The 16,997-nt window shown below is 39.0% G+C and overlaps 1 protein-coding gene across 12 annotated transcripts in view; it reads left to right on the top strand.

Moving 5' to 3' along the window:
• Positions 1-16,778, top strand: part of ABLIM1 (actin binding LIM protein 1) — a 216,306-nt gene extending 199,528 nt beyond the window's left edge. For 9 of the 12 annotated variants that reach the window (XM_062580665.1, XM_062580670.1, XM_062580669.1 and 6 more), the window contains 5 exons: positions 1,750-1,841; positions 1,972-2,068; positions 3,160-3,221; positions 3,507-3,567; positions 4,574-5,832. In XM_062580665.1, the coding sequence (XP_062436649.1) occupies positions 1,750-1,841; positions 1,972-2,068; positions 3,160-3,221; positions 3,507-3,567; positions 4,574-4,611 (350 nt within the window). In that variant the 3' untranslated portion in view covers positions 4,612-5,832. Of the gene's footprint in view, positions 1-1,749; positions 1,842-1,971; positions 2,069-3,159; positions 3,222-3,506; positions 3,568-4,573; positions 5,833-5,861; positions 5,937-8,987; positions 9,069-10,283 lie in introns of those variants that run through there. The other 3 variants (XM_062580674.1, XM_062580672.1, XM_062580673.1) reach the window with 1 other exon arrangement.
• The last annotated feature ends 219 nt before the right edge of the window (positions 16,779-16,997 follow it).

Below are 16,997 nucleotides of genomic sequence, written 5' to 3' on the forward strand. Positions count from 1 at the left end.
AAAAAATTCATGTTTTTCAGAATCACTGTTTCTACAGGCTATATATTTTTCTTCTGTGTTGTTGCACTACATGTATCTTATTTTATTTTCTTTAAATCGCATACATGATCATTTCTTAACATTTTTTATACTGTATTTATCTTCTCTGTTGATTTTGTTGACCCCAAGTAAAACATAGTATAAAGTAAACTACCTACCCTAGGTCACTCACAAAGTCGCCTCAGAAACACTGAAGGTCTTGCCCATTTTAGATTTCTGTGTAGGACTTTATGGCTTTCCTTGGAGCAGGTTTTTCATGGAGAGGCTGGGAGAGGAGGTCTGGGGTGGCAGAGCTCAATGGTTTGACATGTAGTGGGCACATCCAGGACTTTCGGGGAGTGTCATTTAAGTAGCACTGGAACCTCAGAAACCTTACAATAACATGGATAACATTTAGGTACTTAAAACTCTCCTGACAGAGAGTGGTAACTGCAGCATTATTGTGGTAACTGCAGCATTATCATGCCATCTGTCCGTGGTGGAAGGTTTGTTAAAAATGTTGGCTGTCAGCTCAGTCTCCAGGCAATGGATGACAACTTCTGATTGTTTCAAGTAAAACATCTTTGTAAATTGGCTTTCAGGTGATTTTGTTACACCTGAGAAACTAAACAAGACTGTTTGGAAACTGTATGTGTGAAAATGCTCATGGCCATTTTGCATTCGGAAATAGAAAGACACCGTACACTATTAATCACTAAAAAACAAACCTTCGAGCACCAGGTTTTTGTGTTTGTTATCCAGTTGTCTGAATCTGATACTTTTCATACAGAGATGAACTCAACTCAGCTATCAAAAAAGGAGTATTCCTACTATTGCACTGGAAGGTTTTGCAAAAGCCTGAAACACCAAACAAAATAATATATAATTTAACTACAAAGACTTAATTTCTTTGTAACTTTTTGTCTTTCCCCTTACTAGCAAACCTGATAATTTAGTTCCAAAATTTAGTCTTCGTTCAAATGAAAGTTTGTTTCCTCTAGGATTGTTGCATAACTGCCTTAGGGTATAGCCTGTGAAGAAAGAATGTATATAGTGCCTGCCTACCTTCGGCAATATCATATTCTATGTATTCATTGAAATGTCTTGGTGTCTTAATCGGGCCATTTCTCATAAATATTCAAGAAAATAAAGATTAATCAATAAAAAGTGAGAACCCAAAATTTAGAACACTTGTTCAAAAGTTAAGTGGTCTTAATTCATTTTAGCTTTATCTAAAGGATCCATTAAATCAATTTACTCTATTTTAGACTAGAAATAAGGCCATGTTCATTCCAAATATGAGTATTTAGGAAAGTAATGTAATTTTCATTTGAAATGTTAATTCAGATTTACTTTTGTGAGCCTAGGTAGAAGTATAAATGTAAATCAGACCTCCTGTTTTCAATCATTGGAACAGGTACCAGTGCCCTTAAACCCCACATTTCCATGACTAGCTAACCTCCTTTTCTCTATTAAGTTGATGGGGAGCTTTTGTATCTCAGACTGTTGCTTGGTGGGAACCCACGTACTGTTTATCTTCGTGCTAATATTAGTAGAAGGCTCCCAGCCATAGGGCAGACTGAGTGGCTTCTATTAAGGGTAAGTTTTGAAAAAGGCTTTTGAGTCTGCAAGAAAATACTGCTTTCTTTATTCAGTAAATCAAACTGACTAGTACTTTGAACTAATACTGATGTAAAAAGTTCTTTCCGTGTTGTGGTTTTATGGAAACAGGAGCTGACATGAGACGCAGATCAAGTGGAAGAGAGGAGGAAGATGAAGAACTACAGAGACGCCGGCAGCTGCAGGAGGAACAGCTTTTGAAGGTTATTGTAGCGTTGTCTTACATGGTTGTTTCTGAACACCAACCAAAAAGTGCCTTTTTTTCCATAAATAATTTCTATTAATACCTGATCAGCTTTATTTTATTGCAATATTTTCAATTGCTACTTATAGCTCAACTCTGGTCTGGGACAATTGATACTGAAAGAAGAGATGGAAAAAGAGCTTCGTGATAGGTCATCCCTTTCTGCCAGTCGTTACGACTCTCCAGGTAATTTATACAGGCAATAGACCTAATAATGAACTATGACTGGTTCTAGGAAACCACTTGAAATGTGTGTATGTGTTGTTTTCCCCTGAAAAGTGTGACCTAACTCATTAGCTGGTTTGGGGAAGGGGGAGAGGGTGATGCTTTTCTTTTTTTTTGATTAGAATTCTTTTTTTAATTAGAGGAAATGTGAGGCTCAAGATTCTGAGGCAGTTTCTGGAAGAGAGATTTTCTAATATAGATAAGGAGGGAAGTCAAATATAGCAGTAACTATTACATCATGCATATTTTAGTAGATTGCCTTATTAAACTACAGTAACATATTTTCTTAAACTGGTGATTCCTATCACTGCTTAGCCTCTCCTCCCAGGCAATGGGTGACAAAGCATGTGAATACAGAGAGAATGGAGTGTGCTAACCACAACAGCAAATGCTGATCTCTCTCTGGTTACTGGAGTTATGCAGCAGCTGGGAGTATAATTGCTATAAAGTATTACATTTTATACTACTTGGAGTAGGTGGGGTAGAAGGAAACTCATAAAAGGTTCAGAGGGTACAGTGAGGTATTATAAACCTTGTAGACCACTTAGGAGAGGGCAGTACCAACCTGGGACACTAACAGGGAATCTATCCAGTCAAACAGTGCTAATCTTGTTAGATTTCCCTTGTCCTTTTCCTTGATCCCATCATAAGAAATTACACAGTGAACCTAAACAACACATTTGTAATACTTTATCTTCATGAGGATTAAAAAGTTATTCTGCTTTGTTCTCTAATCTTTAAGCATTACTTTCAACACAGTGAAGACCACCTTTGATTTTGATCACAGCAAAATCACAAGTGTCCTTTCTTGATGACCTGCCACCACAGCATGAGAATACTGCATGTAACTTACAGACTGTGTGGAAGGATGTGATGAATTTGGGGCTGAGATGTTAGTTTCCTAAAGTCAATGTGTCTCAGTTGGTTATGTATGTATATGGTTAGTGCTTTTTAAATTGTTTTTAGTGCTAGTTGATTCCTCAGATGTTCTTGGGTTTGAGTTTCCATGGAATTTTTTCCAATAAAAGATTTTTCTCTTCCTCATTCAACAGCACATGCTTCAGCTTCCAAAACTTCTTCTCTCCCTGGCTATGGAAGAAATGGGCTTCATCGGGTAAGAAGATAGCAATTTTAAGAAGAAGAAGTTGTCTTTAATCATGTGTAGTATTTATTTCCCTGCTAAGTGTATTGAATTTCTTGATCAAACTCACTTATAAAATCGTCTAAGTCAGACAAAATCTAGTTTACCTTCCCACAAACCAGATTTATTAAAAATGCAAGAAAGCCTATGAAAATGGAGGGAAAAAAGCTTAAAGTAATTTGTTTTCCCCAAAATACCAACCCATTTGTGAAGCCAGCAACTGTGAATTTATATGCGTGTCCCCTTTTCCTATTACAGCCAGTGTCTACAGATTTTGGTCAGTACAACAGTTACGGGGATGTGAGTGGCGGAGTTAGAGGTAAGGCTGAGAAGCTTTTTTTACATGTCACTTTATTATAGAACATGTTAAGACATCTGATCATTTCAACTGTTCTTTTTTAAAGTGATGGATATGATTGCTTTATATTTTCTCAGTACATTTGAATTTCATCTGGTAAACTTGACAGTTAACTTGAACTCTGAAAATACTTATTAAAAAGCTTGGGTTTATTTTGGTAAATCTGCTGTGTATTGCTGATCCTTTTTTATGCCAAGAGACTACTTAGCACTGGTGCAAATGGAAAGCAGGTAACCTGCAGATAATTAAGAATATGTTTTAAGTTCTGTTATGCTGTATTCTTTCTCTGAAAATTATGAACCACTGCATGATCTGAAAGAATGAGCTACAGTGAAGAACAGAGCATAATGCATAGTAATCCCAACACTGCTGATGATTTGCTTTGTGACTTTGAGCTGATTTGATACCAGTCCTTGCCTCATTTTCCCCATCTATAATAAAGTGACAAATAATATTTATCAAAGTTATAAAACTTTGTTAGTGTTTTGAAATTGTTCAAGCTTATAGAGACAAAAGAGACCAATTACCTAAAAAATGAGACTGAACCCTTCTATCTTAGATACCCTATGATCAAACATCTTTTATTCATGCTTCTGTCAATTTATACACTGTGAAGGAAGCCTAGATAACTGCCTGATTGCATAGGCTAGATGAGGTGAATCCCTTCTACTCATTAAAATATTAATTTGCTATTTATTTACCTGATGGTAGTTTTGTGTGTCTTAATATCTCCAAAGTGACTTGATTTTCTTAGATGAGAAGCCTTCTTTAAAGGCAAAGAACTACAGTGTTGGGAGTGTTTCACTATTTACAAACTAAGACTAAAAGTAGGAAGGCTCAGTGACCTTAGAGAATCAGGTGAGATTTTGAAATGATAAACCAGAAAACAAGGATTATCTGGTTGACAGTGACCAATTCCTGACATTCCACACATTAAACCTGATGAGATTTCTCTTTTGCTTTTCAGATTTCCAGGTAGAGTACAGATTTTCATCAATCAACTGACAACAGAACTAAAAGCATCTACTTTCTTACTGAAGTCTGAATTTCTGCTACAGGGAAGAGTTTCTTAAGATATTAGTTTTGATTTATCTGCATGTTTAAGCATAAGCAATGATGTAGACTTTTACTAACAAAAAACAAACATAGCCTCAGATACCTCCTTGTACCTCCCCAGAGCTGCAGTACAAAGGCTCATACTCCAGTTCTGTGACTTCCTCTGTAAAATCCACTGTCTGTTGAAATATGAGTTTCCCGTAATAGTTCTTTCTGGACAGTTAAGGGTGGATTTTTTTTAGCCTCTCTAGTACTAACCCCTGAGTTGTATAGAAACACTCCTCTAGAGGAAATTTTCTTACATATCAGGAGCTCTGAACTCCTTGTTTTTGCCTTGGAATTTGCTTTCTAGCAAAAGAAGGCTGATCAGTAGCTTTCTGTAGTGCTGCCATCACAGATGAGCTAGTAAGAGATATCCTTGCAAATTCCAACTCTTTTCGCCCAAATCCTGGTTTCAGGATTTTTTTCTAGAGTAGTCATGAGTCTGGGTGGTCCCTCAACAGTCACAGTATGAAATGACAATATAAGTAAGGGTTTAAACACTTGGATATATTTCTTATTTGCTATCAAAACAGTGATGGTTGAGAAGAGAATGATAAGGTTGTGTGTGTGTGGGGGGGGGGGTTGTCCACGTGTTATGGTCAAAATATTATTTTGTTTGGAACAGTACTGTGTCAAAATAGCAACTTTTAACCAGAGAGCTATCCCTGTTTGGATTCATAGTCAAAATTTCCCATTCTAGAGACAAAAAGAAGGTTGGCAGAGAGGGCCCTGGCAATTCTAAGTGACAGGAAGGACAACCAGAGGCATAAGAGTGCCTTGTATATGCTGTTGGGTGGGGTCTGAACTAGTGCTTCTGCATATTTGTCCAGAGAAGAACTCTACTTAGTCATTGGAGTGGGAAGGGACCTGCCACTCCCTGGGGATCTTCTGGTTCATTTGGGAAGTCCTGTTGGTAGGTTCTGTAGAGAGCTCTAACCAGCCCTAGCAGTGAGCAGAAAACTGTGGTGGCAAAGGAGGGGGTGAAAGAATTTCACAGCATGCCTCAGAGAAGCAATAAGCAGTCCTATATAAGACTAAACCTTAAGATCTGAAAGAACTCTTAGTGTAAATTCACCTTTGTTTTTACCACTGTTTGAGTGCCTTTACCCTCTGTGTGTGTGACCCACATGTCTGATGTATACCTGTATCTGATGCAGTCCCTCCCGGATGGTCATGTCCCTGGAATGAGAATGGACAGAGGAGTATCTATGCCTAACATGTTGGAGCCAAAGGCAAGTGCAGATGTTATTCACTTTACTTCAAGACAGTGAAGGTTTTACTGTGAAAAGTAGGTGAAATATGAGAAAAGTCCTAATTCCCTTGTTTTACTTTACCTCACCCCAGTCCCTGCTCCTTATGTGCCAAACCTCTCCCTTTGCTCTGGACTTTCCGATTGTGGGTATTAGTGTTTAGCCAGGCTGAGGGTAGCCAAAATGTGCAGAGGAGGCCTTCCCAGAGAGAAAATGAAGATACTGAACATGCTCAATAGCTACTCCTTCTGTTAAACTTTCGATAACCAAAATTGCAGGGCAAACTTAATGGGAGAGTGTCAATTCCATTAAGTTTGAAAAGCAATGCAGAATATTGTGGCTCACAACATGCTGCTGAGGCTATCTTGTTTTAACAGTTAATGAAAAATGCGTATCTTTATCCCAGATAGGCATCTAGATATCTTTCTGGATCTGGTATTCATCTCATCTTTCAGCAATGTCAAATTCCCTATATAAGAAATTCTTTAGGAGATTTGTTGAAAAAAGAAGCAGTATCAACTGAATATGAGTTAGGATATAAACTACTATGCTTTCACAGCTATCTTTAGGGATGTCTGAATCAAAAATGAACAGTAATATATATAGAGATTCAACTAGGGCTGTGTTTTAAATCTTGTAACTTTCTCTACTGCTGGTGAAACGTCTGAGAAATCATGATTTTTACCAAAATTATAAGGATCAATATTTCTGCCAGTAAAGTGAGCAGCTCTTTTTGCAAACCAGATTACTACTTGTGCTTCCAAGTCACCTCCAGACAAACTGTACAAGGCAATAACCATAGCTTTATAATTTGAGACCCCAATGCAATGTATATTAATGAGTGTTCATATATATTATGTACATATAACCTTGGGGATATCCCCAGCTCCTGAGATACTGTTTTTTATTTCAAATAATTCCTCTCTCAGTGCAATAGAAATTCTTACAGCCACCACTGCTATTGATGCACCCAGTGATTTGGAATGTTATTTTGGGTGACAAATTCTGTCTTGTTACTAGTGGTAAAATTTATGGGATTTTTTGTGAGACAATAGGTCACTTTTCCATTCATATTTCAAAGGTTATGCCTTAAAAGGTTATGTTGTATGAATTGGCAGTAGTTTTGTTCATTTCAATGGTGCAAGACCAACTTCAACCTGCTAAGATGAAAAAGGCCAACTCAAAGTCAGTACGAAAAACCTGGGAAGTGAAAATAAGTAAACCGTAACATGATCAAAGCTTACAAAATGGTATTCCAGAAAGGACAGAATTTGTGCATCCTGACAGCCCAGACTGAAAAATGTTTTGCTCTGAATACATAAGTATAAAATGTACTTATGCTCTCAGACCTTGACTTAAACTCTGCCTGTTTAAATATTATGAAAGGTTACTTTTTAGTTTACTATGATGCTGTGTATGGTAGCCATTTTCAATATAGAACGTAAACAATGTAATTAAAAATATAGACTGCATTGTACAACTGTGAGAATGTCAGAATCTAAGAGTCCTATCTTACAATTGGTATGTAAACACACATTATTTAAATTATTATTACTTACAATAAACTCATTGGTGTGTTCATGATGCCTGAATCTTATTTGTTATATTTCTGGAAAGTTCATTGGGTTAATTGGTGACAATGGAATGAACTTAATTGCCCAGGACCACCCTCGGAGTTAATTAGATGGGATTTCTTCTGTTAGAATGACAGTGGAATTAATAGCATTTGATGATCACTTAGATGCCTCTCCAGAGAAGTTTTGGTGGTCTTGCTGTTGTTCCCAGTGGCCAGGTATCTGAATCAGTAAAAAAAAGACTGTAAATACCAGTAAAAGCTAAGCCAGTTCCCATTGAAGTCTGTGGAAAGACTTTCATTGACTTCAGTGAGGGTTAAATGAGAACCTCACTGAAAATGCCATTGTCCTGCTCCGCAGGGAGAAATGAAATGAGAACTGTAGGGAGGTTCTGTCAGAAGGGATGTGAGCTCTCTAAGTCTTTCCAGGCATTCACTGAAGTCTGGGTCTGAGGTAAAAGGCTAAAACAGAGAATTTTATTTACCAATCATGATTCCAGGAAACTGATTTTAGGCACTTTATTTTCTGAATTTCTTTCTAGGTGGTATTGTTTCTGTTGGGGTAGCCTGTTCCGAGGCCAGCAGACAGTAAACATTTTACTTCAAACAGAGAACCTGTCTGTATGAGTAAATGAAACATGACTCTTTTTTGCATTCACAAATTATTTATTAGCCAGTAACTGATTTTGTATAAGTTCTGGGCATTCTTTGCAATGTAAAGGAAAATCAAAGGAAATACTGGCTGATGTGCTGGATGGATGCAGAAGCAGATGAAGACATGTAAGATAAATATGTCTACAAAAGCTTCTCCTTTAATCTGTCTGTGTATGTCACAGCCAGCAAGCACAGTGGGGGCTTCTTCAAGTTCTGTAACAATCAAAAATGGCAAGGAAAATAATCTGATTAATTCCATTGAATGCAGTGGCCCCCACTGATGAATATCTTTCTTGTTCAGAGTTGCTGCTTTTTCTGATGTACTTTGATGTGGTACTTTCGTGTACTTTTTTAAAAATCCTCTAAGCATATGCTTCCTTAGAGTTCTCCATGTTTTGACAACCATCAGTCAGACCCACAGTGAGTACCCACTATATTTGCCTTATTAAACTCTAAATTCACCCATCAGTGGGTGAGAAAGTTTATAAAGTTTATTGACTAGAGAGGAACTCTGTCTGATCAAAGCCAGCCTATGTATTATACACTCTATAATAACCAGTGATATGGGCACACACAGCCACACAGTGGCTCTACAAAACAAGGTGGTTTGGGATTGGTATTAAACAAGAAGTTCTTACGCTATCCAGATTGGCTTCTCTTTCATGCAACATAAAAGAAAACAAAGTTCTGATTTCCTTTGAAAAAAAAGAAAGCAAATGTTTGTGTGGTTATGAAAATAAGACATGTTCTTTCTGCTTTAGAATGTAAATACATCTCTTTTTCCCCCTTTTATACATTGTTAACAGATTTTTCCATATGAAATGCTCATGGTGACCAACAGAGGGCGAAATAAAATTCTAAAAGATGTAGACAGAACCAGGCTTGAGGTAAGAAAAGCAAGTTCCTAAATGATCTTTCCTACTGAAGTTTTTTGTTTTTGTACACGTGAAAGCTCAAACATTGAAGTGTGGTTCCTTGTTACACTGGGAAGATTTCTCAGCATTAGACAGAGAAGCAGAAGTTGGACAGCAGGAAGAAAGGGCAGCATCCCCACAAACAATTCCAGGCCTGGAGCTCCATGTTTAAGACTAGGAGTATGTATGCCTCCCTGCTCCTGGACAGAGCTGCTCAGAAGTCCCTTATGTGTTAAGCAATTTCTAGGAGTCAAGTCAGTACCAGTTATTCTTGAGGAGCTGAAGTCTGCCTTTCCCTAACTCATCCATAAGTCCTCTGAGTTCATTAAGCTGGCTGATATCCAAATGAGGATTTAAATCTCTGCCAACAAATAAAAAATGTTTACAATTTTGTGGATTAGAGAGATCTAATCAGTCTAGCGGAAGTACTTGGCCAAGGATGTTTAAATCACTTGTAGTTAATTAATCTTGAGAAGAATGAAAGGGGCCACAAGAATTCATGTAAGTACCATTTATGCATGTTTTTAGGCAAGCATATGATCGCTAAGCAGGATTCAACTTTGTGTTAAATTAGTGCGACAGGCAGAGACCTTCCCTATCCAATGCACTCTAAAGCAGTTGAACAAGACGCATAACCAGTGCACCAAACAGTACAAATATATATTTCATCCCCAGTAGTGCAGTGTGCTGCTTAGTTCAACTAACTACACATTTTCTGTCTCAGAACTTAGGCTGTAGTATGTCCAACCTGCAGCCCTTCTGAAGAGCTCTCCTGGAACCCAGTGTCTGTTTGAAATTCCATATGTCAAAGGAGATGACTAACTAAAGCCTGGGATGGGACAAAGAAGAGCTATTTTTGCTCTGTTCTCCCAATGCTTGCTTGGTGACTCCAGGCAAAAATTTTCTTGTCTTTCACGTATCCTGAGACTGAAATAGTGGTCCTGATCTCCTTTGTAAACTTTTCTGACTTAATCAAATTGCTAGAGGGGACCAAAATGTTACTGGTTCATTAATGGCCAATGAGAATGTGGATCGCTGTGTCACCAAAGTGTTACTGTTTTGTCAAGCTCCTATCAATAGGTCCTGCAATGACTCTCACACAGTGAAATTAAATCCCTAAGGCATTCCTATCTTATGTTGTTTCTGTATGGCTTTGACTGACCCTTGCCTTTTCTCCCTTTTTCCCAGCGTCACTTAGCACCTGAAGTTTTTCAAGAAATATTTGGCATGACAATACAGGAGTTTGACAAGTTACCTCTCTGGCGACGCAACGACATGAAGAAAAAAGCAAAACTCTTTTAAACTCCCTTTAAACAAACCAACAAAGAATGATGCATAGGATGTTGTATCATACAGTCCAAATTATTTGGAAACAACTACTTAACCACCAAAAAGGGAAAATCACATAGTGGCACCTCTATGCACAGCAATTGAACAAGATGAATATTTGCCCTCCTAGAGCATAGGGAGAAAATATCTATGCTCAGAAGCAATGATGATATTTTTCACAGGTGTCAACCTTTTACATCATATTATACAAGATAGGAAACTGTTCTGTTCTTCTCCTTCAATGATGTTCCCCTTACTTTTCTCCATAATATGATGGACTTAATTGCTAGAGCCAGGAAGTGCCCTTAGGATGCCTTGTAGACTAAAGTAGTTGTCACCACTCCAAGAACACCCCTCCCCCCAAACATACATATATATATATATATATAAAACACGTGTATATATATATATGTATGCGAGTTTGTGTGTATGCGTGTTTGTATTTATATCTATCCATCTAACTATCTATATATATCTGTGTGTGTATGTATGTGTATATATGTGTATATATATGGAAAGAAAGATAGATATTCTGTAGTTAAGAAGAAGCCCTTTGAAACTTATCCATATGGTTACATTAATCCTTTTGCACAGCTGTTTCTTAATTGGCACTCTTTTGAAATGGCATCTTCTTTGTTGATAAAAATCTGTAAAGCAGGATTCTCTGCTTACTTACACTGCATACCAATTGAATTGTTGGAAAATAGACTCCTTGCTTATACTTGTACATATTTGCTAAGATATAGGTAGTGAATTATAGTGTCTGTTGTCAGTCTTCCCTCTCCCATACTTTCTGCTTGAATTAATAAGGCTGGAGCTTAACCAGTCATTTAAGTAGTTTAAGATCACTTAAGTAATAGGAATGATGGAGAAGAGTCAGTTTTCTTGATATTTAGTCCAGGAGATGGGGTGGGAGTGACAGAGTAAGAAAATACATGTCTAAGTGTGCCCTGGTTCCCACCCAGAGATTTTGGGACAGACTCCCTGCTAGTAATTACTAGTACAACTCTTCAAACTGCAGTGAAATTGCAGTATTTTATATCAGCAGGGAAGTTGGTTCTCTGAAAACCAACACCGAATTTCATCCCTCTTGGGGAGGGATGTGTATGAGTTAAAAGGTACCATCAAGGTGCCATATTCTGCCAATAAAGGCTCTTTGATTAAATTGCAGTTGCTGATGTCAATATGGCACAGTGCATGGAGCCAAGCACCCTCTTTTTAATCAATATAGTTCCAATTGTGCTTGGAAAAGGGGCATGAACATTTTTTCTTCTCTCTTGAAGTTTCAAAGCTCCAGCCTTGGTTATCTTTATTTGCCTTCGTGCCTGACATAGTTTGTGAAGAGAGAGAAATCATGCAAGATAGTTTCTGAGCTGCATTGACATCTATATTGCTTTTGGTCTTCTTCCACTATGCTGCAGCTTTAAGAACTGCCTGTACATACTTTAACTGCCTATAGGGAGGTCCTATACAAAGGAGGGTGAGCATTGAAGCAATTGAATGAATGCTTTGTGGCTGCAAAGTCAGCTTTTTCTCTACCTTGGTGCTTAACTGCCAATGCATAATGCACTAATTAGTGTATCTCCTGATATGGGAGAGGATCATTTAGGTTCTGTGTCTGTCTAAGAATATCAAATTTTCATTTTTAATGCAGAACTGTTGGCACAGGAGACATCAGAACCCTTGTATTTTCTATTATGGGAGACACTGGTGTTAAAATCCGGAAGTCAGGAAGGGGAATGATCTTACACAGTTGTGAGTATGGCTGTGTTGACTTCTGTACATCACCAAATGGCATTTCACTTCCAATGGCAGCCTAACTAAAATGAATGTACAGGACAGCCCAAATTCTGCCTTTTCTTTGCTGGTTTAGGAAGCCCTGTTGCAACATACCAGTGTGGTTCCTTTGATAAAATCTGGGTTAAAGATTCAGTATATGAGAGGTTGATGCAAGTGATCAGCACCACCATGTTCCTCTAGGTAAGGGAATGGGTGAGTCGAAGCAGCTCACAGCTCTGTGCACTAGACTTAATATTGCTTTGCTTCCAATCGAGAATCAAAGAGTTTTCTGAGCTTTAACTTCATGCCTGTAGTTGATTCCTCTTAGCTGTCTCAACCATCTGCATGTAGATACGCCCAAGAGATTTCATGTCCGTGAAACCCATCCTGCTGCCAGCCACAGAATGCATGTTTGTTTTCTGCAGTGGGCTATTAGCAATTTTCACTGCAACATTTTCTGTTCTTTCATCAGCTTGCCCCACCTAATAAACACAGAGATGAAAGCCCAGGGAGAATTTTCTTCCTAAGCAGTAAAGCTTTTTACCAGTAGCAATCCAGTAGCATTTTGCTTGTTGGGCAGCTCTATCCTCTTGGGCAGTTCTTTGTAATTCCCTTGAGACACGTTGCTGATAGTTGAATTGATTATTGCAATACGGCACAGAAGCAGATTTTGTTTAGAGCTTGGTAGTAAGCTCTGATTCGGTAAATACTTAAGCCTGTAAAGAAGTGCCTTAAGTATACGCTTAATTTCCTGTCTCCTACAAAGCATTTGAGCTTCTGATAAACGCCCGTTGAACTTGATGTTGACAGAGAGTCACTGCCATAAGCTCTGAAAACCAATTGCTTTTGCTCTTTTTTCTCCTTTCTGCGTTAAGAGCCATATAAGAGCAAAGATACGGTGTCAAAGCAGGCATCCAGGATGGAACTGTAAAATAAACATGCATGTGCACAAAATTGGATTATGTACACATGCAGGTTTTCAAAGACAAATACACACATAGCACACATTCCCCGTTTGGAGTTGAGATACCATGTGAGTATTTAGCCTGGAATTTCCAAATAGTGCAAGGTATTCAATAGATAGGAATCATTAGATGATGATAGCTGTCATTTGTATGTGTGCGTGTGTCTACTGGGCATGTGGATACCTGATTCTGTGCACTCTATATTGAGTGTACCAAAGACAGGGTCAGTTTCCCACATTGTCAAATGCCAAGTTGGCCATAGGCAATATTATTTTCAAGACCTTTTCTGGCATATGTGAAAAGGTGCAGCACCCATTCCTGACACTGCTTAGATGAAAGGATAATATCCTGTGCAATAGTCTTCATGTTACTGAGGAATCCAGTAATTTTACTACTAGTTTTTGTCCCCTCTTCAGATACTGGTATGAAAATTCCCATGTGAACTATTGGAAAACAGTTCTGCCTTACAGTGGGAACAACTGGCCACACCCCATATCCTTGCTTTCACTTAGTGTGGGCTGCACCATACTGGGAGTCAGAAGTTGAAAGTTTTAAAAGTGTTGAAATAAGTATGCTTTTCATTTTAGTTGACGATAATAGAATTAAGTCAACTTGAAGAGTAGATTTGGAAATTACTTAACTGTCCATTATTTCCCAATGAAACAATTGTGGCCTCAATCAAGTAAGTAAGCTGAATGTAGCATCTCAAGTCTGCCAGTGTCCTATCCCAGACTTGCTAAACTTTCCCTACAACTGGAAGAGTAAGTTCTTTTGAAGCTTGCTCAAGGAATTTCATGATTTTTTTGTTTGTTATCATTTCATGCTGATGTCATTAAGACAGTTTTTAGTGGCTTGTGTCCAAAAACATACTTGTTTTCAGTTTAGCTAGTAGCCTTTCATTAAATACAACTTGTGATGAGTTGTAGACTCCAGCTAGCTGCAGTGTGCTGTGAAAGGTTGGACTAGGAAAGCAGTAAGTTTTTTAATGGCCATATGTGGGGAAAGACAGCTCTATTGTTCAAATAATGTTTTTACTTCTATCAAGACAGATTTCATCTCTCCCTGCAAGGCTGCATGGTCTTAAGTCTGTTTAGCCTGGAAAACAGAAGACTGAGGGAGGATCTTATCAATGTCTATAAGTACCTGAAGGGAGGGTGTCAAGGGGACAGGGACAAACTCTTTTCAGTTGTCCCCTGTGACAGGACAAGAGGCAATGAGCAAAAATTGAACCACAGGAAGTTCCGCCTGAATGTGAGCGGGAATTTCTTCCCTGTGAGGGTGACAGAGCACTGGAACAGGTTGCCCGGAGAGGCTATGGAGTCTCCTTCTCTGGAGATATTCAAGGCCCGCCTGGATGCAACCCTGTCTGACATGCTCTAGGTGACCCTGTTTGAGCAGAGAGGTTGGACTAGATGATCTCCAGAGGTCCCTTCCAACCTTACCCATTCTGTGATTCTGTGAAGTCTGTGTGAAGTGCTGAAGTCCTAACTGTTCTTTCTCTATTGCAATTTGGAAATCCTTTTCCAGACATACACGAAGTTCCACTGTTCAAGGAAGGTCACTAGAAGTCTCTTTTGTAAAAATCTGTTACACTGATATATTTTGAACTGAAATCCTTTTCTGTAAGCCACTTCTTTTCCTGATACATTCATGCCATGGCAGGTGATACTCATGAATGGAGAAATGTTAAGTTCTGGTAGAAAGATGGCAAGTCTGTCCCATGGGAAAGAGGAGGGCTGGAGGAGGGGTTGATTTCCCAGTTGAAAACCTGAATTTCCCAGGGTCAAGTTTAGTTGACTTAGGGGGGAAAAAAGCATGCCAATCTGAACCTGTGCTCCATGTTTCAAACCCTGGGAAAGTCAAGTTTGGAGTACCTGTAAATCATGAGCGTCTGTGCTGAAAATAATATGGAGAGGTTAGAAGAAGTGACAGAAAAAATAATCCCCCAAACAGTAAGAATATGAACATCCTCTAAGCCCAGCATGGGGTGTTTTATCTTGGCTCCTTCTGACTTTAGTAAAGTCTAGGATATCTTGGCACATATGAGTCTTAGCCTCATACAGTGCTGGTAAAGTCTTTCTCCCACTCCAGGATTCATTACTTTCCTTCAGTGTTTATTTGTGGAGGAAGATGTCCACCAAAACAGCCAAAGATGATGGTGATGATGATGCAATAAAAAAACATACAAGAAGCAAGAAAATTAACTGACCTGTCCTGAGCTGACACTCATCTTTCCATGGCAGAGAGACACTTAGGGCTTGATCCCACAGCCTCTTTCCTCCTTGAGTTAGTTCCAGGTCATGGTTTGGTTCTTTGTGCCCTGTCAAACGTTTTGGTCCTGTCAGCACCCCTAGTGAAGTGCACATTTGCAGCAGAGCCTTCAGGGTAGACACATAGTAAGAAGTGGTTTTGACAATGTATGGTATGTTTTACCTCATTGCTATGTAATGAAGAGCTAGACAAAGCTACAGAACACTGTGATGGTAGAGCAATATGCCTTTTCCTTTAAGTTTGGAAACACCCTTATCACTGTGGGTTGCAGGACTGCTGAGGCTGTGGTGAGTTTTGCCTTCTGATTTCTCCCACACACCTTAGGCTTTGTGCTTAATAAAAATAAGGAACAAAAAGTTTAGCTCAGTGCAAAGATACAGAGTTCTTAGACAACTCTGCTGGCAGGAGCTATTTGATGCTCACATTGGCATGAAGGGAATAAGTATTATTAATTTTAATGTAAGCATCAGTGCAGGAAGTGTGATTGTAATTGGCCATTAGTTTGCCTGTACGCAAAATAAATTATTTGTTGCCCAAAGGGCTGTTAACAGGGAAATGGATTTCTGCTAATTACTTCCCAAAATAATGCTTGTCCATGTGAAGAGGTAGTACTTCCATATGCATTATGATCTTTCTCTCGCAAGGTGAAAAGAGACAACTCTGAAGGCAAACAACAATCCATTTTGTTAGAATCACTGCAGTTAATAAAAGTGGTGCTCCTAGGGCTTGAGAATCTAAGGCCCACAGAACCTTGCTCCTAGGTGTTAGCAAATGAAATATTTAAAGACATAAAGATGCAGAAGCAGCTGCAAGGATTCCAGTGGTGCCTTTACAGGCTGGCTTTCTAACTCATTTAGGCACTTTGACAGATCCCCGTGGACGCCTGTTTGGGCTTTTTTTCACTGACCTCCTTTCAGAAAATGCATCCCCTAGGCCAGGTGTAAAATTGCTGGAACCAGTGGAGCCTGTCATTGACATCCACATGCTTTGGACTAGGCTCTTTCCTGGCTGGCTGGACCAGGGAAGTCTCTGACTGCAGTATATATCCACAGCAGCAAGCTCTGCATGTCACTGATGGATCTGTCCTAGCCAAGCAGTGTGACTTTGTAGGAGTTGATGACAACTTTTCCCATAATGGGGCATTACAGCTCGGGGCTTTTTTTAAGTTTTGGAGATTGATTTGGAGGCATGTAGGCCCACAGTTTTCAGTAGGTTTGTGCGTATGTTCCAGTATGCCTTGTTTCTCTGTCTCCTGCATGTTTATAGTCATTTCATTTCCGGCCACTTCACAACCCTCAGAAATATGTCAGACCATTAAAAATGAACTATGACTTAATAACTCATTTTCTCTCCTCTCCTTCTTAGTGCCAGCACTGAAAAGCACAAGCTTCAGGATTATTAGGAAACTATACTCTCTTGTGGGCAAACCTCAGCCTGTAGCACGTCGTGCTGTGCAGATCTCTGAACGTGCTGGGCAAACCTGAGCCAGAGAAGAGTTAGGAAGACACAGGGACATTTGTAAATGGATGCATGTTCCTCTGGAAGGTAAAGACACATA

The sequence above is a fragment of the Rhea pennata genome, chromosome 7 (genome assembly GCF_028389875.1).
Source record: "Rhea pennata isolate bPtePen1 chromosome 7, bPtePen1.pri, whole genome shotgun sequence".
NCBI lineage: Eukaryota > Metazoa > Chordata > Aves > Rheiformes > Rheidae > Rhea > Rhea pennata.